This window comes from Chanodichthys erythropterus, chromosome 11 (genome assembly GCF_024489055.1).
Source record: "Chanodichthys erythropterus isolate Z2021 chromosome 11, ASM2448905v1, whole genome shotgun sequence".
In the NCBI taxonomy this organism is placed as follows: Eukaryota; Metazoa; Chordata; class Actinopteri; order Cypriniformes; family Xenocyprididae; genus Chanodichthys; species Chanodichthys erythropterus.
The window spans coordinates 11,740,391-11,767,693 of NC_090231.1; the positions used below are offsets into that span (position 1 = coordinate 11,740,391).

Here is a 27,303-nt window from a genome sequence, read left to right on the forward strand (position 1 = left end):
CAGTCAGCTTCACTGCACCACTGTCACAAACGACCGACTGGTGACTCATCCACTTACATACTCAATCTCTCGCTCTCTCTCTCTCTCTCATTTTCTCTCTTCAGCACTCTTTATCTTTGCTCCACACACACACAAATAATACATTCCTGACAAAGCATCCGTCTTTTTTGTTTGAGGATGCAAACATTATACCATCAGAGGTCACGCCATGACGAATGTAGAAATATCAATCAAACAAACATGAAGACAGGTCTGCAAGTTTTCTGTATAATCTGCAACTGCTGTCATTAGGTATAAGGTTACATTCACTAAAAATTGAAAAAGAATGGGGAAAAACATAAAAACAGATGAGAAAGAAAAAGTCATTGTACCTGGAAGTTTAGGCTAAAAGTGTGTTTTATTATTTATAAAATTACATTCACACATAATAATTCTGTTTTGGTTACCTGACGGTTTTTACACAGGGAAAAACATGCCCTCATGCTAAAATTAATCAATTGTTAAAAAGAAAAAAAGAAACACTTCATCTCAAAATATTCCCTTATTTCACACCACGTTTAAAAAGCTATGTAAATACATCACACTTAATATCAAAGCCCTCTTTTGTTATCTGAAACAGGCTACAAATACTCCCTCACTTATTACAACTCCAACGCCACGCTTACAGTCAGAAACATGTCTTTGGAAAGCAGGACGTAGACCAAGATAAACAGGAAAGAGCTTCAGCGCCATTTTGTGGTTGAGATTCAGTGCCCTGTTCTCTAAGTAAGATACACATTCAGGCGTTTTACTACTGTGGCTCAAGGGACAGAATGAATAGACCACACAAAAAAATAGTCCATTCAGTATTGCAGCCATTTCAAAATGTCTATTTAATATTCCTCCCATTTGGTGAATATCTCTTTAAAATCGATCCATTAGAAAAAACCCATTAGAAGATTTACTTATGGTCCATAGCACTTAATCTAAAGTGGTACAAGTACAAATATTTTTGCATCTCACACAAATAAAAATGGCTGGATGGTCAATGTCATTGTTTCCTGAGCAGCTACAGTAGATGTATAGTAATGGCATTTAGGAAGATTCAATTTTTAGGTTATCATCTACAACAGGTAGCTTTTCCAAAGCAGGTCACTTGATCAATGTAACAATAAATCAGTATTTGGAATAAAACTAAAAGCTGAGATTGCATGACCTGTTTTTAAAGTGGCGAGCCTCAAATCTTTTTTTAAATATGTTTCTGATTGCTAAATTCAAATGTCTATCTGCAACTCTCTTTCAAATGTATCTCTTAAGAAAGACGAGTTCCCAGCTAGGCAGCCATTTTAAAATGTAAAAGACAAAAAAGGTTGGAATTGAAATACAATCACATGCTGATCTCAGTAGTTCAAAATTAACCCCACCTAACCTCTTTTATTCCCATTTTCTTCTCCCTCCCCTTGGACCCACTTCATGTGTCTCAGTAGTACCGAAATTTACCACCTGTCTTGACTGCATTGGAAACTAGTACTAGGCCAGCCCCATCTCCTCTAGGACACTCCTGGGTGACTCATCCTCCTGTCCGGAGAAAAGGAGACAAGGGTTTCCAGTGAGGCGTTACACAATACCCTGATTAACTTGGCAGCTTACAATGTGCAATTCTCAGAGGAGTTGTGAGTATATAAATGAGGGAGCCACAACAACAGAATTCAAGTAACATTATTAGGCTTTTCTATGCAAACAACGTTCAAGAATACATAAATAACATACATACACACACCTCTTGTAGAAGGTCGGCCTGTTCGATGGCCTTGAGCACGCTCTTCTTGGAAGTGTCCTGAATTTCTCCCCCCATAAGAAACTCGTCCAGGATAAAGTAAGCTTTTTCAAAGTTAAAAATGATGTCAAGCTCACAAACCTACATTATGTACAACACACACAGAAAACAGTGGAGACATGAGAAACAATCTTGTTTAAGTGCACAAGAATCCAAGCTTAAAGTTCAGGGAATGCAAACTGAAGGCGATTATGCCATTGCTACTGCTTTTAATAGTTTTTTTTAGTAATTCTGTTAATGAATTAGGGGGAAAATTTGAAAGAAGGGAAATAAATATGTTTCCGAATGATGTTGTGGGTAAAAGTTTTAATCTAACCAAGACTATTGAAATGCAAGTCAACAAAGTTATTAGCTTAGTTATTAAAGATATTCATCAATTGGATACTATGTTTGTAATAACTCAAAGATATTCAAACCCCTGTCTTTACTCATTTAAGTAATCTCATTTTAATATAGTGTTTTTCCTACTGCATGGAAACAAGCCATTGTCATATTTTTAAATTTAGCATAAGCATATTGCAAATACTTTCAAAGGTTGCAGAGAAGATTGTTTCTGAACAACTGATATGCTATCTTAATACAGTTAAGTCTGGTTTACATTGTATGCAGTTTGGTTTCAGAGTGAATTATTCTACTGAAACAGCCATTTACATTTAAAAGAGCAAATAAAATGTAAAGTTGACAAAGGAAGATTAGTTGGAGCTATTTTTTAGAATTGCGTAAAGCCTTTGATACAGTTAATCACAAAGTTCTCCTTTCTAGACGGTCTAACTTTCAGTTTTCATCTGGAGGTTTAGGGTGGATATCCTTATATTTATCAAACAAACAGAGGACAATGTGTAAAAATTAAAAAGGGGTTAAGTCCTGTAACTTGCATTATACAATGGGTGTACCCCAAGGAGCAGTGTTAGGTCCCTTATTATTTTGTCTGTATATTAATGATCTCCCACAATAGTGTGAAGGGATACAGGTGTAAATGTATGCTGATGATATTGTTATTTTTACACATGTGATAACAGCAGAGTTAGCAGCTGAGAAGTTAAAAGCTGCTGGATTACACAGCAGCTTGTCTTAGCCTAAACATTACAAAAGGATTGTTCTTCTCAAAGACAAATTATATTTTTATTAATGGTGAAATGACTGAAATAGTTAATGAGTTAAATTATCTTGGTCTAATGTTGGACTCAAATCTTAGTTTTAAAAAAACATGTAAAGAAAATGGTGAGGAATATTAAAAATAACTTGGCAAATTTGTTGATGTAGCTAAGACTTTTTATTTTCTTATATTTCATACGGTCATACATGTTGGGGTCAAGCTGGTGAAACTGTTTAAACCTTTAAAATCCCTATATAAACAGACTTTAAAAATTTTAGATTAAAAAAAAAACAAAAAAAAAACATTTTCATTATTGTAGGATCTTAGAGAAACACAAGTTGGAGTTTTGACAATTTTAGACTTTTTTCAAATTTGTGTATAGTTTTTAAAATTTTAAAATCTTCTTTACTCTGTAATTCTGTTAATTTTTGTTCTAATAACTCATTGAGATCTATTAGATCATCATCCGTAAGTAATGTGTTCCTATTTGTAATTCTGCTTTTATCATTTTATATAGTCCAAAACATATATAATTTTCTCGATCGCTTTATAACAGTTTGATTTTAGGCCTTTATTCACATATACTTTCACCAACTTACACATCAGTTGTGGTAAACGGAAGCTCAAGCATGATTGCTTGACGTGCGAGAACCAATGAGGTTCATTCTCATGTGTTTTTGCAGCACGTTTGAGCTTTTTAGTTTTACGATTTCTTTATGAACTTTTTGAAGCGTCAAAGTGATAGTCATGTAGCTGTCGATCGAGGGACAGAAAGCTCTCTGATTTAATCAAAAAGATCTTTGGTTGTGTTCCAAAGATGAACGAAAGTTTTACGGGTTTGGAACGACATGAGGGTGAGTAATTAATGACAGAATTTTCATTTTGGAGTGAACTAACCCTTTAATAATTGGCAAGAACAACTAAATCAAAACAATAACTGTAATAGGACAATTCTGTGAATGTTAAAATGGTCAAAAAGAAACATTGTGAATGCTACACTCAAAACTGTAACACTATGACGCACAAGGGAATTAACCTTAATAAATGACAGGCAACCAAAACAGTCACATCATCAAAACAGAAAAGCCATGAGAACGACAGCAAATAATATCAATACAGAGGGTGTCATGTGGCATGTGGACATAGGACAAATAGCAGAGGATAGAAAAGCAGAGGAGTGGATGGACGAAAAAGCAAAAGGGATAGGAAAGTAAAGAGAATTTCAGAGGTTTTGGGTTGCTGTGATGTGATGTGAGGTATGAAATGGTGAGTAAGGATGAGAGAAATAGAGAGGCCAGATGAAAGAGGGGTGGTGGCGAGGAATGACTCACACTGCCAAAGTACTTATCCAGCAGCTCCACAAAGCGATGGATGACCTCCAGGGTAATCAGCTCATTGTCCTGCTCCTCCACCGCACAGCAGAAATATAGACTGGCATACCTACACACCCAAATACACCCCGATAAATGGGTTAGCTATAATACATCCATAAAAAAAAGTGAATATGCAGTCAATCATGTTAAAAAATAAATAAATAAATAAATAAAATAGCAAGCATAAAAACCAGGGTTACGATCATTAACTAAACCTAAAATTAAAAAACATTTTTTTGTGAATTTAAATAAAACTGAAAAAAAAGATATATAGAAAGAGAGAAAATGAACAGTGCTGTGCTTTGACTTTTGTATGAAACATGCAGTGCCTCACACTATATTTACATAACTGCATCACAACCATTGCAATTTGATGATCGCACCAAACCATATCACATTCTCACAACCATTAAATATAGCTGTTTGTGAAGCTGTCTGCAAAGTTTTAAACATCAAAGTGCACAACAAATAAAGTTATTGTCTCTTAAAAGAAAGAATCAATTCTGCACAGCTGAAACAAGTCATCAGCAATTACATTCTCACATCCTGTTACATACCTACGTAACACTGTTACAAATTTGCATAATGGCAACCTATGGTCTTCATTGGCTGCCCCTGAATGTTGTTTACTTTTGACCCGCCCTCAAACACGGCAGTTAGTTGAGACTTTGAAGAGTTTGGTTTGAGTTGTTGAGATGTCGTAAAGACAATGTTTTCAGCACTGAGAATTCACTTTGCATGCACTTCAAAAGAATGACAACTCATGCTTGAATTGATACAGTAAAAACGACAGCATCATTCATATCACTGTGTATCAAGCGCAGAGGAAGCCTCTTGTGCTAAAATTCAGATATGGTAATGAGCATTTAGCACTATAAGCGGTAGACCAACCACAACAAACTGGGCTGTAAAGGAGGGGTTTAGAGAGACTCAATCTTCAAATGAACTGTCAGACTCTGAAAAATGAGGTGATGTGCAATGTATATTATGATAATGTGTTTTTTGACCTTGGATAAATGTAAACCTATTGTGGGAGATCTCCAAAACAAAATTAGAAACCTTTGAAATAGCATAATAGGGGCACTTTAATCTAACCGCAATGACATTAAGTAGTTGGCAAATCAAGAACATATCATCAGATGCAGTGCTGAAGTGAAAAACAAGCATCATACACAACAGAACGAGGCTGCTTTACTTTTAGTGCCACCTTGTGGCAAAAAAAACAAAAACAATAACCCTCTCACTACACTTCTTTTTATTGTCAAGTGCAGTGACAGTATTCAACACTTATAAAATACTATTATGCAATGCAAAAGTGCACTGTGAGAGTTTCCAAGAGGTAATGAATCAAGTCAGTGTATGTGCGTAGGTAACTAGATATGAAATGTATTTTGATGTTTCAAACAATTCCACACTTTAAGTGACGCATTAAATGACTCATTGTTCACAATAATTTGATGCATGCTTCACTTGACAGTTGCAGAAAATAATTAACAGCCCAGACAGGAAAAAAGGTGTTTAGTGTGTACCAGGACTAAATTTTTTTTTTTTAGCTTTAGCTTTTATTTCAGATAACTTTTTGTGTGTATGTGAAAAATAGTGACATTTGCAACCGACATTTCTGTCTCACAAAGACAGCAAATGCATGTGTGGTTTTCTACCTCTTGTAGACTATCTTTAGATCTCTCCATTCCAGGAAGCTGCACATTTTGGGTTTTCTGGCCAGCACCACCTGCATGAGCTCTCTGACCATCTTTTTTTTGTCGCGCTCAGCCGTAGCCGTGTACCATTTCTGGAGTCGCAGCTTCCCCTGCCGGCTGAACAGAAGCATAAAGCGCATCTACAGAAAAACAGAGAGAAAGACAGGAGAGGATCGCACAGAGAGAGAGAGAAAGACAGGAGATGATCGCATAAAGAAAAATAGTTCCTCGGAAAATATCAATATGGCAAACAATGTAAAATAAATAAATAAATAATTCTGCGGAAAATAAAGTTGTTATTTTAGAATTATTTATATACTATTATAGTATTTATTAACCTTTATTATTGTTATTTTTATGAAGATTTAGCAATTTTGTTGTGCTTCTGACTTTTTTTATTAGTTACTTAAATATATACATTGCTCAGCGTAAATGAGTACACCCCCTTTGAAAAGAAACATTTTAAACAATATCTCTATGAACACAAAAACTATTTCCAAAATGTTGACAAGACTAAGTTTTACATAACATCTGTTTAACTTATATTATTAACCTTTTTTTCATGTTATAACTTAGAGAACAAAATTTTCAGTTTTACTCAAATTAGGGTGATGCAAAAATTAGTACACCCCACTGAAAGTCTCTGGAAAGCAAAGCTAAATTTTAGACTACAAATGTCTAATTTAACAAGAATTCAACCACAGGTAAGTCTAATTATTCATTACACAGGTGTCCAGCAGACAGTTGACTATAAAAGGGTGTTAAAACCCCTTCCCATTTCATGCTGTCAGCAATGGCAACACATGGAAATGTCTCAAGAAAATAATTTCTTTACACAAGAAAGGTGAAGGCTACAAGAAGATCAGCAAAGCTTTACTTATCAGTCAGAATACTGTAGCAAAAGTGGAACAATTTTTTTTTAAAAGATAGAACTGCAACCATCTCACAGAGACGTCCAGGTCATCCACGGAAGTTAACACCTTGACAGGAGCGTCTTGAAGAAAATCGGCATGCAAGTTCACTGCTGTTATCTAAAGAAGTAGATAGCCAAACTGGGGTGACTATTTCCTGTGACACAAAACGGCGTACACTGCAGAGGAATGGCATGCATCGGTGCAGTCCACGAAAGAAGCCTCTCCTAAAGCCCAGGCACAAAAAAGCCCGCCTAGAGTTTTCCAGGACCCATGCGGACAAAGTACTGGGATTCTATACTCTGGAGTGATGAGACCAAGATAAATGTTTTTGGAACTGATCGCTTCAAAACTGTATGGCGTCGCAAAGGTGAGGAATACAAAGAAAAATGCATGGTGCCTACAGTGAAACATGGTGGTGTCAGTGTCCTTATGTGGGGCCGCATGAGTGCTGCTGGTGTCAGGGAGCTGCATTTCATTGATGGCTTCATGAAGTCACAGATGTACTGCTCTATACTGAAAGAGAAGATGCTACCATCACTCTGTGCCCTTGGTCGTCGTGCACTTTTCCAACATGACAATGATCCTAAACACATATCTAAGGCCACTGTTGGATTTCTGAAGAAGAACTGTGTGAAAGTGATTCAGTGGCTCCTGATCTGAACCCAATCGAACACCGATGGGGAATTCTGAAGAAACAAGTTGAGCATCACTCTCCATCCAGCATCCAGTCTCTAAAAGAGGTCATTCTTGGAGAATGGAAAAAGATAGATGTTGCAAAATGTCAACAACTTGTTCATTCCATGCCTAGAAGACTTGTATTAAAAATCATGGAGGCCATTCAAAGTACTAGATGTAGTAGTTTTTGATGTGGGGTGTACTCATTTTTGCAGTTATCCAAGTTATTATTAACCTTACTTTTATCTGTTACACAGATGTCATATTAAACTTAGTCTTGTCAACATTTTGGAAATTGTTTTTGTGTTCATTGAAAAAATTTTACTTTTCAAAAGGGGTGTACTCATTTACGCTGAGCACTGTGTATATGTATGTATATATATATCTCAGATTTAGGTTTAGTCATTTTAACATTTCAACAAACTTAACTCATCTAATATTTATATTTTAATTTTATTTTAAATGAATTTTAATTAATGAAAACAATTGTCTTTATAGTTTTAGTTTGAAATAACAACAACAAAAAAAACTGAATAATGATCAAAAACTGTAAGTGAGTAATGGCATGGCATGCAGTTACTTATCAAAGAACATTTTAAATAAAGTGGACTAATTTGGACTAATGACCAAAAGCAACTATAACTGGTGGTGAAAGACATTTATCAACTGATGACAAAGTATACACCTACACATTCAAATAAATTACAACTTAAAATCCTGACGTCAAAAAAAAAGGGTCATGTCCATGTTACTTGTCAACTAGCCACATACAAATGATGATTTTATAGAACTGTACTCATAACCAGACATATCAGAAAGGATGAAGGCGTAATGGAAAATTGTGTAAAAATTGTACTTTTTTTCCCCTCCCCAAAAGAACTTCAGCATCATCCGTCATTATAAAAATAGAAAACGAGCTGGCCTATACATTTCAGATGTGTTAAATATTTAAGAGGAGAGCTGAAGAGCACTGCATCTGCTCCCAACAGACACGGCCCACATATCCAACACGATGCATTCAGCTCAATCCACTCCAGATGCTATCTATAACCATCACATTTTCTGATCACAGAACTAGTATACGACACACTATGATTAAAAACCACAAGACTGTCACATGGAATACTACTCTAAGCACACATTAGTTTAATTGTGGAGCATTTTTATTGGCTTGCTAAATTGAGGACTTTCACTATGTGCCAGAATTTGTCAGCCTACATCAGCCCTTGAAAGAGTCTAAAAATGGTGCACTGCACTTGTGAGCAAAAGGCTCTGATGTACAACACCCGCTTAATATAAAAAAAAAAAGAAAGAGATAAAAAAGACGAGAGACATGTGGCGGAAAAAAAAAATTTATTGAGGCCAAAGACGAGAATAGTAACCTCCTAAGGGAAAGAGACTATATTCTTCAATGCTATAAAAAGGTCTATATTTCACAGCCAAATTTAGTGGAAATTTAGCCTCCACATGTATAGACAAGTTTGTTAAAACTATGCATTGTTTTTACTAGATCAAAAGCATGTCTTATAACACTTGTTAGTAGATTAAACACAGATGTTGATCTTTAAACTCACACATTAATGAAAATCTACTGTTAATAATGAACATTAAAATCTACAGAACAGACAATCTGATCACGGTCTACTGCTAAACTACGCATCTTTACTTACTGTGACCAATGTTTTCTGCTGTTTTTCTAGCAATGTAGAAAGAGGGGGAAACAAAAGGTCTTATATAGAGAAAAATGCTCTCTTTAGACTTAACATCTGTAACATCTGTTAATAGATGTAAGAATAAGCAAGTTCAGGTCAGCCAGTTTATTGAATATGGCAAACAGGGAAATGTTTGGACAGTGTAAAAAGACATCACATTTTGCTTTCCTCTGTCATGAGCATTAGTGCTTTCTTGTTTTATGATGTGTTGGATGTTATCTCTCAGAGCAGCACTTCCTTTCATGCTTAACTGATTAAACAAAGGAAATATGTTGTGAAATACTTCTATAACGAAATGGTTTCGAGAGAACACACTGTTGTGACGCTAACAAACCGCAATTAAATGTACTGTAGGGTTTAAGGCATTCATTTCTGACTCAAAGCTCATCTGAATCTCATATTAAAATTACACTGCTGCAACTAAACAACCGTTTCCGGGTCGGATCAAAAGAGTCAAAAGGCAACTTTTAAAATTTTTAGTTTCGATTTATTTCAGAAAATTATTTCATTTTGAAACTTTAGCTTCAATCAACGATACCTCAGGTATTTAGAAAATACTCCGTTTGAGCACCAAGCAGTAGCATTTAGCTGATTAATTAATATCAACTTAACACATTAAACCTAGCTGTCAAACTAACCGGGTAATGAACAAACGCTTCTCGTCTGACATCTAACGTTAGAGAATTTCACGATTTATTTGAGAGATGTAAACCACACAACGCGTCCAAACTGAACAGACCACCAAGGGCCCGACAGGTGAAAAGTGAATCTTTAAACAGGTTTTGAGGTGTCCAGGTACTAACTTAGCTTTAGCTAGCTAGCTCTGTCTTGAAAAGTGCACATTAATGGCGCTATAAAAGTATAACTTACCATTCTGACGGCTTAATGAGAGCAGTCGGGTAATTTCAGTGAACAGCAACCCGCTTTTTGGTAAATACCACAAAATAATATCAGTACATGTCTAACTGACTGCTCGTAGTTTTAGAGCCCCATTGAAGCAGCCTGAGGTAGCGCTGTCCGATTCGTGAACGAATTGTTCTTTTGAGTCGGATCTTTTCAATGCATCGTGTGAACCGATTCGTTCACGAAACAGACTGATGAATTACTGTAAACGGCCGTATTAATGAAACGTAACGTAATAATGCGTCGACAAAATTTTGGAGTATGTAATATGCTAGGCCGAGATGCCAAGGGCCACAATTAATCGTGACTTAAAAGAACTGCTGAATCGGTTAATTGAAACGAACTGTTTGAAAGAACCGATTCGCGGAACTGAGCCGGACTTTCCGTCACTAGAGATGAGTCAGGTATAGCGTCATCACCACCAGCGCGCATGCGCTGTGCGAATTCCTGTCTCCACAAGATCCCTTGCAGAAAGTCCGTTTACTGCCTTCACAAGAAATTAATTCCTGCTTTAAAAAATATTTTACAAAGAAAATAGTGATGTGTTTGTTTACAAAAGGAATGAAGTGGTTTTCTTTTTTTCTAGTTTGTGAAAATTAACAGCTTTGCCTCTGACATTAGGGCAAGATGTTCAGATGTTGTTGCCATGACAAAACGGGGGGCTGATTCAGGTTACCATGGTAACGGAGATAGGGTGAGTCAAAGAAATGTAATCTTTTCATTGTATAATATAACCCAGATTCGTGCTGCTCAGTTTGGTCATTAATTGCCACAAACATCGCAATGCCATCTGTAGTCAAGAACTAACTCTTGCTAATAACACATTAATCTGAAAGTTTATTATTAAAATAGCCTACCTACGCCTTTCATTTGATCTTAAAATTGTTGTAATATACTTGACTTTTTGTTGTTGCCAAACTTTGAACACAAGGTGTCGCCAGCTCCAAAGTAACTTAATAAAGAATGCAGAAGTGTTTTATGGTCGCAGATGATTGCTTTTATTATAAAAGGAAACAATTTTAATACACAATCTTCAAGAAAAATATGACCTTCGACAATAAATAAATATAAATACTTTAAAAAAAAATACAAGCACATTAAACATCAGATGAAACAAGCATAGAAATTAATACAATCTTCAAAAAGTTAGTGCATGTAGAACTTCTGTCTGCTGAGGCTTCAAATTCATGTCCTTTCTTTTAGTCTAGATCTTTCCACCGCTATAACAGAGAGATCACATACTGAATAACCATGTTTATACATTTATTATTAAAGTTTGGCACTCCAAGCTATGCTCAAATGGCAGATATAGAAAGTTTTGCATTTCCCCCCCACTTCATTTTAAAACAGATCTCTTGTCTTCAGTAGTATGTTGTGCAGACTTTTCCTTGGTCCTTCTGCGTGTGTGGTTACTTTAGGCACAACCTTGGTCTGTTAGTATTCCTGAGGCTGGTTAACTTGACCGCTGAACAACAATGCACCTGTGAAGTTAAACAGGGGGTATTAATATTGAGGGAGCCAACAAACAAAATTACGCTGACATTTATTTAGATAAAAAGCCAGCAAAATGTGATGTAACGAGGTGAAAGCACAACTGACCTGTGGGTTTGTGTTGAATGAGGAAGTAGAACGGTCTATCCAGCGTGATCTCCTCGATAGCCATGCGAGAGTAGATGACAGCCGCTGTGGAACCACAGAATAATGTCAAAGATGCATTTTGGTATCGCTGTAATGATTTTTAATGCTATAAAATCTTTGTTGTGGTAGGCTGTAATTTAGTGATTGTACCTGTGGCAGATGAGCCTTTGGTTCCTTCTTCATTCACCTCAAGTTTTACTCTCTGAAGGACCTTGGATAGACATAACGGTTCCTCAGCTAGGTGGACAAAGCAGAGATAGAGAAGCAACTATATTAGATTAATCCATTAACATTTATTCCTAAACAAAACAGCTACAGTTGCCAAAAATAAAAACTGATCAGTTTCCAATACTCACTGGTAATGCGAGAGAAATCAGCTTTGCTCTGGCTGAAAATATCTCCAAGACCCATCTTGCTCAGTGTAGACTTCAGATCAATTTCTGTATCCATAGAGAACCTGTAAAATATCATTATGTAACACATATTAGGCCTGCTGTTTTAAATGTTTATCAATTTCTTTTTAAAAAAATCCATAAAAATTCACAGAAATGGATCAAAGTCTCGGTTACCTTGGAATAGCCAGTTGTTTGCTAATCCTTCTCATCTCTTTTCTCCATTGGTGAATCCTGCTGCTGCTTAGCTCTTTGATCAAGGCCATCAGAGGCACATCCTTCTCAAATGGTGTCACCAGAAGCATACTTAGTGTCTCCCCCTCATAAGGCACCTCAATGACATCGTAGTCCACACCGTCCTCAGTCACAAACTCACCTGGATGGAGAAAAAAAATAAAAATGTAACATTGTAAACCACGTAAGCATTTTTTCCTTGCCATCAATCAGTCTATCAGTTCCTTTAAATGAATCCTCAACACTCACCGTAGTTGAATTTTTGAGTCGTTGTCATCATGGGAACAGATACAGCACTGCCGTTGGCTCTGTGGAAGAGCTGTTCCCTAGTAAGTTTAGGGTCGAAGGGTGTCATCCAGATCCCATGGAAGTGGATGGCATTTAACAGGACTAAACGTGTCTGTTCACTCAGCATTCCAGATGGAAGGAATTCAGAAATCATTCCTAATAAATAAAAACAACAGACACATTAAGCGTATGATGAATGAACTTACATTTACTCTTAATAATTTAGCAGATGTTTTTAATCCAAAGTGATATACAAATATGGCAATTCAAAATAGCAGTAACTTTAATTAGGCCTACTTACCACCAGTGTGGTCAGATGTCCAGGAGTTGATCACCTGCCTGGCCATCTCTGGGTGGCTGAAGTCGATTTGGTGTGGGACGCTCTGGAAGGCTTTGGTTAGGCTGCGTCTAAAGACCTTTTCCAGGATTATCTTCCTGTCGACCATGACACCGCTGGCCACTTCCACTCCATCTTCACTGGCCAAATCTCTCTGAAGAAGCTTCTGGAGCTTTGGCATTCCTCGTGCTATCAAAGATAAAGAAAGAAGAGAGTTAAGATAAATTTTACACATTGCATTAGGAATGCAAACTATTACGATTTAAATATCAGAGTATATTATATAAATGATACATGTAGGCTCTATACAAAGATTCAAATTATATATTTTGAATTACATTTCTTCAAAGCTGTTCCAGAAAAAAAAATTCCAGTTCATCTGAATTACATCTACTGCTCTTATTTATCTACCTTGCAGTGAGTAGCCCATCTTGGAGGTGAGCATTTCAAGTGTGCTGCCATAGGCACCCAGCTGAGCCATGCCCAGCACTGAGGAAATGCCATAGGGAGAGAGAGCCAGATTTTTGTCTGGAGCAGACTGAATAGCTTCAGAGAACACGTGAAGTCCAAAATCTGTATGTTTCTCTTGAAAAAGGTTGCACAAGCTTGACCCGCAAAGGGTGAAGATCAGCAGTATACTGAGGCTCTGCATTCTGAATAAGTGAGGAAGAGGAAAGAAATGTCAGTGGTGTTAATTTCAAATTGTAAATGCTTGGTAAAGATAGTTAATTTCTTCTTAAGTATGTTTCTGGTCACTTGGCAAAATCATGGAGAAATGTTCACTTTCCCTTGTGAAAAATTCTCCCTCAGGTGCAAGACACTACACCCACTGTTCAAACGCAATGCTATTTCTGTTTGTCTCTCTTGACTCAGATCAATAAACAAAAACCTTTGTCTACAACAGTTCACTCATAACTGATATTTACACAACTAGTAATTAAATTAAGTTTCACATTTTCAAGTTTTTCCCATGCTGTTCATACCAAAACATGTGGGCATAATAACAACGAAAATAGTTTGAAACTTTATCGGTTATAGGCAGAACAAGATTATACAATTACCTGAAAGATGCTTTATTTTTGTAGAGTTTCTTTGTAGATATAGCGAGTTATTGTGATCCTCCAATGCGGTGCAAGTCCAGAGTTGTTCTGAGTGTCTGTGAGTAGCGCTGCGCTATTTAAAGGACTTAAGACCTCCCCTTCAGTCGCTCACACACTAGCGGAAGTTATGAAGTCATCCTTGTCTGCCTTTTTCGTCCCCCTCTCCCCCTTTTTCACACAGACAAACATAAACACTTTTCCCACCCAGTCTCTTTCCTCGTCTGTCTCTTTTAATTGTTACGGGACTGCTAAACTACAAAGTCATACGTTTAGTCTAAGTTCAGTTCAGTAAGTAAAGCTTTGAATAGTGTTTCGCTGTTTAATAAAACTCTCAAATCCACTTTTATATACTATATCCACTTTTATTGTATATGGGTGGGTGGGTGGATGGATTGGATGAATGGATAGATAGATAGATAGATAGATAGATAGATAGATAGATAGATAGATAGATAGATAGATAGATAGATAGATAGATAGATAGATAGATAGATAGATAGATAGATAGATAGATAGATAGATAGATAGATAGATAGATAGATAGATAGGTGGGTGGGTGGATGGATGGATGGACGGATGGATAGATAGATAGATAGGTGGAGGGATGGATAGGTGGGTGGGTGGATGGTTGGATGGATAGATAGATAGATAGATAGATAGATAGATAGATAGATAGATAGATAGATAGATAGATAGATAGATAGATAGATAGATAGATAGATAGATAGATAGATAGATGGGTGGGTGGGTGGGTGGATGGACGGACGGACGGACGGACGGACAGATAGATAGATAGATAGATAGATAGATAGATAGATAGATAGATAGATAGATAGATAGATAGATAGATAGATAGATAGATAGATAGATAGATAGATAGATAGATAGATAGGTGGATGGATGGATGGATGGATGGATGGATGGATGGATGGATGGATAGGTGGGTGGGTGGATGGATGGATAGGTGGGTGGATAGGTGGGTGGATAGATAGATAGATAGATAGATAGATAGATAGATAGATAGATAGATAGATAGATAGATAGATAGATAGATAGATAGATAGATAGATAGATAGATAGATAGATAGATAGATAGATAGATAGGTGGGTGGGTGGGTGGATGGACGGACGGACGGATAGATAGATAGATAGATAGATAGATAGATAGGTGGATGGATGGATGGATGGATAGGTGGGTGGGTGGGTGGATGGATGGATAGGTGGGTGGATAGATAGATAGATAGATAGATAGATAGATAGATAGATAGATAGATAGATAGATAGATAGATAGATAGATAGATAGATAGATAGATAGATAGATAGATAGATAGATAGATAGATAGATAGATGGATGGATGGATAGATGGGTGGATGGATGGATGGATGGATGGATGGATGGATTGATGGATAGACAGATCAAATTTGACCGAATTCATCCCCTCAACACTCCAGAACGTCTATAAAAATAGGTTCTTCATCTGGAGTAATTAAGAACATTAAGCTGAACCACTGACTCATCTTTGGGAAGAAGACGTATCACATGACCATATTTGGTTCTACCACAAACACATTCCTTCACACATGCTCACAAAGAAGGCTACATTCCCTGAGTGTACGGAATAGTTTGGTGTCTAGGGACAGAAGGACAGGGGACTCGGACAAAACTATTGATGAAATAACTTGGAGGCTGGAGCATGTTTCATGTCACGTTTAATTCACTCTGGAATGAGCTTTATCATCAAGGCCAAACATGGCACTCAATGTGAAAAGAAAGTCTGCAGAGAAGCATGTCTATAAAACAGGAAAAACACACACAAGCCATGTACTTCTTGTGAGTAATGTTAAAGTACTTACCAGCTCTTTTACTGGAATACAACATCTGTCTCCTTAGCAACTAACTGTAAAGGGAGCAAGAGCTTGAAAGGATCAGACAATGAAGTGTCAAAATACAAAATTCACTGGCCATAAAGTAAACATTATGTCATGCTTTAATTAAGTTCACAGATGTATTTACATGTCTTTGTTTTTATGACTCGCATACAGGCACTAAATAGTAAAATACAATGTCAAATGTATTGTAATATCTCCTCCTTATACACTTACATGTAGGTGTCTTATAAATTTACACTTCATTCCCACAAACATAATGGCCTATATAAAAATTCTGCCAAGTAGTACTATTGTGAATTAGTCTGTTTTATTAGTACACAATACTAATGTGTTACAGTAACGTTTTACTTTTAACACCCTTCTGATAATGATGTCATGTGTCGTTGTCATGTCAACTCAGCCTCTCCTCTAGTAAACTTGTGAATGGAAAATTGGACTCGCAGTGCTCACAAAGGAACGCCAACTCCATTTCCCAATGGAATGAGTTTGCTAAGTTTCACTGTAACCACATCCATCCAAGGAACGTTTGGGAAAGGAACAATCCAAAACCACATTTTGAAAGATTAAGTGCTTTATGCAATATTCAAAAACTCCAGCTTCAAGCCCCGATTAAAAAACAAAACTGATAGTAAATGATAATAAACAAAAATATGCATCTACAGAATGATACCTTATTTTAACACGCAGAACATAATATTCATTTTATGTTGTTCACTCTAAAAAAACCTTTGTCAAATGGTGCTATGTAGAACCCATAAGAGGTGCCATATCGCATTTTATTTCTTCAACAAAAATGGTGCTAAACAGCACCAACAGTGGTTCTTTGGCTCGTAAAGAACCTTTAAAGGGGCTTAACAGGTTCTTTTATGACAGTGGTGCTATATAGCACCTTAACCACCCCAAGAACCACTGAAGAACCACTGAAGCACCCAGATTTGGTGCTTAGCACTTAGTGGTTCCCCTATGATTACAAGCCAAATAACCACTTTTAGTACTATATAGCTCCATTTTGTTTAGAGTGTTGTTGTTTTGGGGTAACTTGGTCTCCTAGCTCCACTGCACCACCCTCAAGTTTCTCAGTATAGCCAATGTTATATTTCTTGCACTTGGTGACAACAACCACTATTGGTAGGGTGAATTCAGGTTGATTGGGACACTTTTTCCCACTCATCTCAATTGTAAAATGTCAATGGTCCAATCAACCTTTCCAATCGACCACCTTCTCTTTCTCTCTCTCATATATACATAAAATAAGCATATATATATATATATATATATATATATATATATATATATATATATATAGAGAGAGAGAGAGAGAGAGAGAGAGAGAGAGAGAGAGAGATATACAGATATAGGTGCATTAGTCTTAATGTACTGTTAAAAAATTACGACATGGAAACCCTTGTATTAAATATAATATGCAAACCCACATTAACCAACTATAATCCAGCAGTAATTTGTTGTGTGGGTAGGGCTCACTTGACCTTTTCATTTGACCCTAATGTTAAATTTCAGCATTGTTTTATTCTGTTGTCATGGAGTTCATACAAACAGAGAAAATAGTGAAATAGTGAAATAATTTATTTGTGGTCATTATGACTAATAACTGATAAACAATAGCTGAAGAGTGGGCGAAAGACACCAGATGTAGTTGAGGAAGACCAAGTGGAAACTTTAAACGTGGGAGCATCTTGCTGTGAAGAGAGGAAGATATAATAGATCTCAAGGCCAATTTACACCGCACATACAAACGCCAACAAACAAGTTGGATTTGTAATTTTATGAGAAATAACTGTAATGTTTACACTGCCCCAACAGACACTGATTGAACATGGCCAGTCACATGAAAACAAACTCTGACCAATTCGAATAGATGCCAACAGGGGTAACACACTGATCAAACCAAACCCAACAAACGTGTTTGTTGGTGTTTGTCTGTGCGGTGTGAATTGGCCTTTAAAAGTAAAACTGTACTCAACAACATGAAATCACTATATCAGTTGATGAGTATACAACATTTGTTCAGATACAAGGCCAAATATGAACTTCATGAATAAACAGAAAATTCAAAACAAATAATAAACTTAAGTCTACTCTATATGTAACTCATATAGACAAGATTCTGGTGTATTTATCTGTATTGCACATACTGAAAACTCAAGAACATTGTGTAGGAGCTCACTTAACTTTTATGCAATGTCCATGGAAAATATAGCAGCCATGCTGATTGAGGATCTTTCAAATGAAGAATCATGATTTATGTGGATTTAAAGAAATTTTCTAGACTAAAAAGTGCTAATGTGGTAATAAACAGGAAATGTTCATAACATCTTAACTTATAACCTAATCCTGGACATTGCCTCATGCCTTCTTTATTTGCAGAAATCTTGTTTCTCTGTTGCACAAATAGGCATCTGGCAGATCATCCTATTTAATGAACCAGTAGCCAAGAAGCTTATTATTTATATATACATATCACATCAATATATTATCATAACCGTAGCCAGATGGGTTTAAATAAGAAGGAGGATATGTGATTCTCTGGGGTACTCTATTTTGGAAGAGATGAGTAAGTGGAAATGTCTGAGGGAAACAGTGGGTAAAAAGATGAGTGGATGACAAAGAATGCTGTGTAAGTGGGACATGGGGTATTCCTTGACCCTTGAGCTCTTGCGTGGTTCACCAAAGAAAGTGATGATTTGCAACCTGATGATGAATTTATATTCTGCAAATAAAATGAAAGTTAATTCAGCCAGGTTTCATTTTCTAGCGAGTTAAAGGCCACTGTAAAGCTTAAATTTGAGATTTACATAAACAGTAATAGTTCATATTGTCTTTCATTAACATAACAAAACAGTCTTTAAAAATCTCCAGTTCATAGGCTGAATTCATGTTTCTCAACCAAATCTTAAAGATTATTTTTGTTACAGTGGATACACCAATGATGATATTTACCAATATGGAAATTCATGGAAAAGAAATTTAAACTCATTAGCTCTTCATTAAAAAAGAATCATTTCACTGTGGTTACATAAAAGACTCCTACTTCTTTACTCTGCCATCACTGAACTACTTCAAACAAGTGATCAACCACAAATTCCAGTGTACAAATTTCAGTGTATATGATTCGCAGCAAGATTTATTTCTGAACAATGACTGCATTGGAACCACAAAGCTCTGGCCAAATAGATAAGGCACAGGATATGACCAATGAGGAGAGAGCGCTGCATCAGGCAAAAACATGTCCTGTGTCTCAGCTTTGAGATCCAAGAGTCACAACAAATTCATGCATCCAGGTCTACAAACACAGCTTGTACTTAGAGACTGAGAAATGAGCCTCAGTGGAAACATGAACCAGGAAAGGCCTTGAACTCTTTTAACATTTACATGAAATTGCGTGTTTCTCAGATGAAGGGTGTTGCTGATGGGAAGGGTGGAATTTTTGAAGACCAGACAATGACAATGAATATTTTGCAATAGATATGCTTGATGTTTTTAGTTGAGAAATGTTGAGGAGGCATCTTTTACTCAATGCCCCAAAGATGTTTAAATAGGATGAGGAAGAAACTTAGACTGTGTTTAGTTTTGAAAGAGCCTATTTAATATATATATATATATATATATATATATATATATATATATATATATATATATATATATATATATATATATATATATATATATATATATATATATATATTTCAAATAATCACTGTAACATTTGCTTTACTGGTAAACAAGGTTGCTAACAAGAGACATTTTGTTCAAGGTTACATAACTGCAGGCATAACATGCCAAAACAATTATATCTGGCAAAGACATCAACAAGATAAACATCTACCACTGCCATAGAGGGTGTACACAAAAGAAAATAATTAGTCTACAGATTTATGAAATGATTCAGAGGCTGAGAGTTCAAAGTCTTGAGAGCCACAACTTGTGTAAACGTGTTTTGTGGCTGTGGTGCCTTAGGAGTAGAAGCCATGGTTGCAGTCAAAGAACAAACTGTGGTCAGAATCTTCTCCTCATCTGCACGCACATCCACAGCCACATTAACTGGTATTTATTTTTATTTATTTTTTTGCAACTTTCCATTCTGAATTTTTGACTTCAAATCTTTCTATTTTAAAAGTATTTGCCATAACTGTGACTCTAAAACAAACAATTCCAACTTTATATTTCGTGAATGCTACTTCTGAAGTACACTACTGTCCAAAATTTTGGGGTCAGTACAATTTTTTTGATGGAAAAATGCTTTTAATTAGCAAGGATGCACACTGATAAGGAAATGTGCAAGTAAAGACATTTACAATTTTTCTAAAATAATGTATCAGGGTTTCCAATGGTTTTCAACATTGATAATAATCAGAAATGTTACTTGAGCACCAAATCAGCATATTAGAATCATGTGACACTGAAGACCGGAGTAATGGCTGCAGAAAATTCAGCTTTACCATCATAGGAATAAATTACATTCTTAACCCTTCTAAGCTATCTGGGGTCTTTTTGTCCCCAAATGATGTTTGCTGAAATATATATATAAATAATGTATATATATGTATATATATATATATATATAAATTCCCTTAATCTAAATGGCATGAGACTTGATGTTGTGGTTGTGGTCTACAAACAAAAAATAGGATGGAATGATATCTGGTTGTATGCTTGCATGGAAAAAAGTCCCTCTCAGGATGTTCGAGATGAGCCACAACAAACACACAAATATACACAGAAGTGAAGTGGCAACCCTTTAGACCATCCAAACAAATAGCTTAGAAGGGGTTAAGTATATTACAGTAGAAAAAAAATGATGTGATAAAATAAATCTCATTTCACACACAATGATTTAAACACACACAAATGCGCACAGGTCACAGGATCCAGACGCTTACATAACATAAACTTGTCTTCACCTGACAAAGAACCTTGCAGAGACACATATCCAAACTCACCTCCCTGAAACAAATATACCAGACAGACACTGTGCCCTAGACATTTCAAGAACTTAAAGACATCTATGGCATTAACAAAACAGAAAGCATGCAGCATGTGTGTGCATGTGTATGAGCATCTATGACTCAGTGACAGCAGTGGGTACAGGAGCTGCTGAATCACACATGCCGCACGTGTGCTGCCATTTAATTGCTCTTATCTCTTCTTACCTTCAGTGTGTTTCCCAACAGTCACTGTCTGAGATGGTTCAGGAAGTGTTCATCAGTCTGGAGATGAAAACAACATTAAAAAGCAACAATATCGCACCGCACACTCATGCTGACTTTTGACACGCTTATTTCTAGAGTGTGGCTCGAACTGAATCATCGACAGGTACAAGGATTTATGGGTACAAAAATGTGAGTTTGACACTAAACTTTTTCCTTTAGCAAAGTATTACTCACTTTACTCTCTAAATGAATACTTGCCTTTATAGAGATGTCTTTTTTTCACAGAAAACTGTGAAAGAGAACAATGAAAGTCAACATTATGCTCACTATCATTCAAAAGTCTGGGGTTTATTTATTAACTAATACTTTTATTAAGCAGGGATGCATTAATTTGATTAAAATTGAAGACCTTTACATCAAATCAGCATCTTAGAATGAATTTTGAGGATCATGTGACGCTGGAGACTGAAGTAATGACGCTAAAACTCAGCTTTGCCATTAAAGGAATGAATTACATTTTAAAATAGAAAGCAGTTATTTTCAATTGTAATGATATTTCTGTTTTACTGTATTTTTAATTAAATAAACACAGCTTTGGTGAGCATGAGACATTTTCAAAAACATTAAAAAATCTTACCGACCCCAAACTTTTGTACATGCATACATTCACATTTTAAATACAAATTACAATAACAAATTAATTAATAAATACAATTACATAACTACAATTGTCCTATTAAATGTATTAACATACATCTATGTGTGATTTAAATATTGGTGTCTCTATCTTATGTAATATTGTAAATTTTAACAATGATGTAAGTTTTTTACATATGGATCTTGTGAAAATATGCATATGTAACATATGTAACACATAGAAGATGATACTGTCAACAAACCTTTACGTTTATGCATTATTAACACTTTTGTCTAAAGTGAATTACATCAGATACTTACAAGGAATTCCCTATAAAATCAAACCTATGACCTTGACATTGTGTCTCTTCTATGGAAGAGGATTAGGGCCAAGCAATAATAAAAAGAAATAAAAAACATCTCGAGATTAAAGTTGTTAAATTTCGAGAAAAAACTCGTTAAATTTCGAGAAAAAAGTCGAAAATAAAATGTTGAGAATAAACTTGTTAAATTTCGAGAAAAATTACGAATTTGTTCTCATAATTTAACGACTTTTTTCTCATAATTAATGACTTTTTTCTCATAATTTAATGAGTTTATTCTCAACATTTTATCTCGACTTTTTTCTCGAAATTTAATGACATTTTTCTCATAATTTAACGAATTTGTTCTCGTAATTTAACAACTTTTTTCTCGTAATTTAATGACTTTATTCTCAACATTTTATCTCGACTTTTTTCTCGAAATCGAACGACATTTTTCTCATAATTTAACGAATTTGTTCTCGTAATTTAATGACTTTATTCTCAGCATTTTATCTAGACTTTTTTCTCGAAATTTAATGATATTTTTCTCATAATTTAACAAATTTGTTCTTGTAATTTAACAATTTTTTTCTCTGAATTTAATGACTTTATTCTCAACATTTTATCTTGAATTTTTTCTCGAAATTTAACAATTTTTCTTCTTGTAATTTAACCAGTTTATTCTCAACATTTTATCTCGAATTTTTTCTTGAAATTTAACAAGTTTTTTCTCGTAATTTAATGAGTTTATTCTCAACATTTTATCTCGACTTTTTTCTTGAAATTTAACGAGTTTTTTCTCATAATATTTTTACGAGTTTATTCTCGACATTTTATTTCGACTTTTTTCTCGAAATGTAATGAGTTTTTCTCAAAATTTAACAACTTTAATCTCGAGATGGTTTTATTTTTTTTATTATTGCATGGCCCTAAGCCTCTTCCGTAACGTTTAGCCTTACCTAGCAATATATTAAAAAATATTTGTATTTCTGTGCTGAGAGTACAAGACCTTATTCAATTCAGTTGAAATGCTTGCTCATATTTTCCCAGTGCTCAAGGAGGTGAGTCTGTAAAACCACAATGATTCACATGGTCTTTGGTGTGTTTTCAAGACAGAGTGGAAAAAGAGGAATCCTTAAGACGCCAAAAACACTACAGAAGACATGCTGTTCTACAAAAGCCAACCTGAGAGAAGTAAAATGTTGCTTTGCCAACACCCACACAAACAAACACTGCTAAAAGGTCATTACTAAGCAAACAGTACACAAAACAATCAACTCTCTTAGCTATGTAAATCAGAAGCAAGTGAAAACATTTGTCCAAAACCAAATCTAAACTAAGTCAATCTAAGCAATCTCTGTTTTGGGATTCCTGTAGTTTCTGCGGAGCAAGGTCTATCCTCACAGTCACACTCACCCCGCTCTCTCACTACCACTGTTCATTTCTCATTCAGAATCAGGTAAATACTTTTGTAACTGCCTTGAATTACATAATAATAGCACTGCATACAACAGGTTGAACTAAAGCATGATACTTTCCATGCCATCAAATCTGGATTTAATGATTTAGAAACCTGAGATTATTAATTTGCCATCTCCCTTCTTACAAAGCATTATTATCTCTCAGTTGCTTCAGGTGTGTTTGTCTTTTTCTCTATTTCAACACTTTAAAATGCAAAGTGTAATGATGTATAGTTCGAGTCTGACTTCAAAAGTCCACTTTATATTTGACTCATTACGGAAGCGTTGCTCCTTTTCCTCTATTTAGTTTTTCTTACTGTCATTTTTATTGCATCATACTGATGAAATTACATGAGAGTAAATTATGAGAGTGCATATACTGTTAAGCTCTGGAACTAATTGTGAAACTGAATTCTGTGTTAGACAGCAGGCTCCACCAAGTCAGTTGGAAACACCCACACACATGTGTTCTTCTGTATTTTAATCAATGTTCTTAATCTGTTTTGTAGCACATGCCACACAATTGTAGCGCAAGTATAATCTAAGATCATTTGGCTCTGGTCACCTTCAACTGTCTCCACATTCGAGCTCAAAGAAAAATCAAAACGAAACAAAAAACAAAAAAAACAATAACAGCCGGCCTCGGCGGTATGTCTATTCAGCTTTCAATCGTCACCACCCACGTTTTGGTCAAACTAAATAAACTATCCATAATACAATCGCTCTTGATCTGTATTGAAATGTGAAATATCTGCTTCTTGGACTGCAAAGTACTAGTCACATCCTATTATACTGTGTGTGTGTGTGTGTGTGTGTGTGTATAAATTAAAGCACTTTTTAAATCATATTTACTGTTAATTTTATCATGCATTACAAATAAAGTGATTTTTGTGCTTAAATAATTAACTGAATAAAATATATTATAGCTAAAAATAGACAAGCGGGAATGTAAAACATATCCCAGAATGATGCATAGATATTTAAGTCATGACTCTACACTGCACTACTAGGACATTGTTGTACATAGGATATTACATCACTTGGAAAACCAGTGGCTTTGAGTAAAATTAGAAAAATGTGTAGAGAAAAAAACAGTAGAGAGGAATAGCACAGAAGAGCAAAAACATCTGGAAGCAGTCTACATATCTGAGGATTAAGCCTAAAGGAATTATCTTTCAAAAAGAAATTAAATATGAAAGTTGTTTTAAAATTAAAATTTTAAAATTACAGTACATGTGAAAAATTAGTTTAATACATAGGATTAATAACAAGACAACTTATTGGTTTCCTTAAGCACTAGTCCCTATAGTCCCCCTAAACTTTCTGAGACATTTGGGTGGATAATTACTGGTCATGTAACCCCCCAAACCCCCCAAATCCCCCCCCCCCCCCCCACACACACACACACACACACAGACACAGACACACACATTAAACTGCCAGGGAGCTCTCAATTTAAAGGGGCCGCACGCTGAATCCGTGCATAGTTAATGATGCCCCAAGATAGGCAGTTAAAAAAAATTAATTAAAAATGGGGTATTTTGAGCTGAATCTTCACAGACACATTCAGGGGACACCTTAGACTTATATTACATCTTGTAAAAAAACATTCTAGGGCACCTTTAAGCAATTAAACATACAAAAATGCACCAATAATTCTCTAAATGTACTAACTTTAGACTAATGGACAACTTCAAAATATGTAGATTTATATGTGATCAGATATGGTACTACATGCATATATTGCAGATATATTTACTCATGCAGTATAAACACATACATGGTAAAATATATTATGTAACACATTTCTTATATTTTATAATTATTAACCTTTCAAGTTAGTTGTACTAAAGTTTCTACCAAAGAGACTATCACTGTGCTATGACATGCACAGCCTTTTCATAAAGTTATTATAGTCTCAATGGTGTTCAGCCAATCATAAACCTAACCACAGGCTCTACTCTTCAGCACAATGGTAACCCCAAAAACTCACACATACCAGAAAACCTTTTAAATTCCAAAATAATACAACTTTAAACACTAACAGGTCTCCCCCTATACCAATATTGAGCAAAACACATGAAATAACACTTAATTTTAACATTTACTCTCCTTTAACAGTCAGAAGCAAAGCATTCCAGAACTAGAAATCTGTTGTAACCACTGATTGTAACTCATTCCATGAATGTGTGTATATATATGTGTGTGTACAATACATTCACATTTATATGGGAACATGTATCTGCAATACATGTACACAATAAAGGATCAAACTTTATAAATGTAAAGCTATTTATGTCTTCATTTATAAATATTGTATATGTATCAATATATAGCCATACATTGTCAATGCATATATTGCAGTATATTGAAAAATATAAGCAGTAGTTTCCCATTTATGGAAATGTATTATGTAATATATTTTGCAGTATATTCCCATATATTTTTGTTCTGTAAGGGTAGAACAACAGCTTGGACAAAAAGTTGCGTAGCATGCTCTGATAGGAAGGGTCTAATATTCCTAATGTTGTATAAAGCAAATCTGCAGGACCGGGCAGTTCTAGCAATGAGTTATGAAGGCTGAGATGAAAGCAGCTACAGTCGGATCATCTGGTTGGAATGAGAGGTAGAGTTGTGTGTCATCAGCATAGCAATGAGAGTTTCTGAATGACAGATTCTAGTGATGACATGTAGATCGAAGCACTGTGCCCTGAGGCACCCCAGTAGCTAGATGTTGCGACTTAAAGGATTAGTTCACCCAAAAATGAAAATAATGTCATTAATTACTCACCCTCATGTCGTTCTATACCTATAAGGCCTTCATTCATCTTCGGAACACACAAATATTTTTGATTAAATCCGATGGCTCAGTGCATTCAAACACTGCTTCTGAGCTTTACGAATCGAATCAGTGACTCAGATCTCCTATCAAACTGATAAACTGCTGAAATCACATGATTTTGGCGCTCCGAGTCACTGATTCGATTCGTAAAGCTCTGATGCAGTGTTTTGAAATTGGCACATCACTATATTGTTGAAAAGTCGTTATTTTGTTTTAGTTTTTTTGGTGCACAAAAATATTCTCGTCACTTTATAATATTAAGGTAGAACTACTGAACTCGCATGAACTGTTTTAAATATGTTTTTAGTACCTTTATTGATCTTGAGAGAGGAAATATCATTGCTGGCTATGCAGGCCTCACTGAGCCATCGGATTTCAACAAAAATATCTTAATTTGTGTTCCGAAGATGAACATGAACGAAGGTTTTACAGGTGTGGAACGACATGAGGGTGAGTACATTATTTTCATTTTTGTGTGAACTAACCCTTTAATCTCAACCCCTGGTCAATCAAGATCCATGCCGAATGATTCCCATTTTGAGAAAACGATCAAATAAAATTAAACAATTTAACAAGAACAAAGCTTTTGTAACACACTTACAATTTACAAGCTACCTTTTAGTTTTTGGCTTTGTTAAATTATAAGATGTGTGAGGAGAATGCTGACACTTTCTTCTGTGATGATTCAAGCTTCCAAAAGGAAGTGAATAAATGTGTGAATGCAGTTAGAATAAAACCACGACTTTAACATTGCGGCTGGTGAAATGACTGAATAAATAATTCGTGGTCTTTATCTCCATTGTAGACCCTATTTTGGAATGGC

The 27,303-nt window shown here is 35.5% G+C and overlaps 2 protein-coding genes and 1 long non-coding RNA gene across 5 annotated transcripts; 1 reads left to right on the top strand and 2 right to left on the bottom strand.

Annotated features, from left to right (window-relative positions):
* Positions 1 to 366: 366 nt before the first annotated feature.
* ap1s1 (adaptor related protein complex 1 subunit sigma 1) lies at positions 367 to 10,302 on the bottom strand. Of its 2 annotated transcripts, none has more exons than XM_067401679.1 (5): positions 10,157 to 10,302; positions 5,947 to 6,125; positions 4,244 to 4,352; positions 1,750 to 1,897; positions 367 to 1,557 (listed from the first exon to the last, which is right to left on the bottom strand). In XM_067401679.1, coding segments are annotated over exons 1-5 (441 nt in total). In that variant the 5' UTR covers positions 10,160 to 10,302; the 3' UTR covers positions 367 to 1,555. The 2 variants fall into 2 exon arrangements, with proteins under 2 accessions (XP_067257780.1, XP_067257779.1); XM_067401678.1 differs by having other exon boundaries at positions 370 to 1,557; positions 1,760 to 1,897.
* An 870-nt stretch (positions 10,303 to 11,172) lies between these two features.
* Positions 11,173 to 14,251, bottom strand: serpine1 (serpin peptidase inhibitor, clade E (nexin, plasminogen activator inhibitor type 1), member 1). Its single transcript, XM_067400459.1, has 9 exons — positions 14,140 to 14,251; positions 13,490 to 13,731; positions 13,043 to 13,267; positions 12,703 to 12,897; positions 12,397 to 12,595; positions 12,184 to 12,284; positions 11,978 to 12,064; positions 11,789 to 11,872; positions 11,173 to 11,670 (listed from the first exon to the last, which is right to left on the bottom strand). The coding sequence occupies exons 2-9, from the start codon at positions 13,728 to 13,730 to the stop codon at positions 11,624 to 11,626; spliced, it is 1,179 nt and encodes a 392-aa protein (XP_067256560.1). The 5' UTR covers position 13,731; positions 14,140 to 14,251; the 3' UTR covers positions 11,173 to 11,623.
* Positions 14,252 to 19,985: 5,734 nt separating this feature from the next.
* LOC137030429 (uncharacterized) lies at positions 19,986 to 25,901 on the top strand. 2 transcript variants are annotated; one of them, XR_010896406.1, is made up of 3 exons: positions 19,986 to 20,131; positions 21,244 to 21,426; positions 23,229 to 25,901. It is a non-coding gene; the product is annotated as an uncharacterized lncRNA (long non-coding RNA). The 2 variants fall into 2 exon arrangements; XR_010896407.1 differs by having other exon boundaries at positions 21,259 to 21,426.
* Positions 25,902 to 27,303: the final 1,402 nt, after the last annotated feature.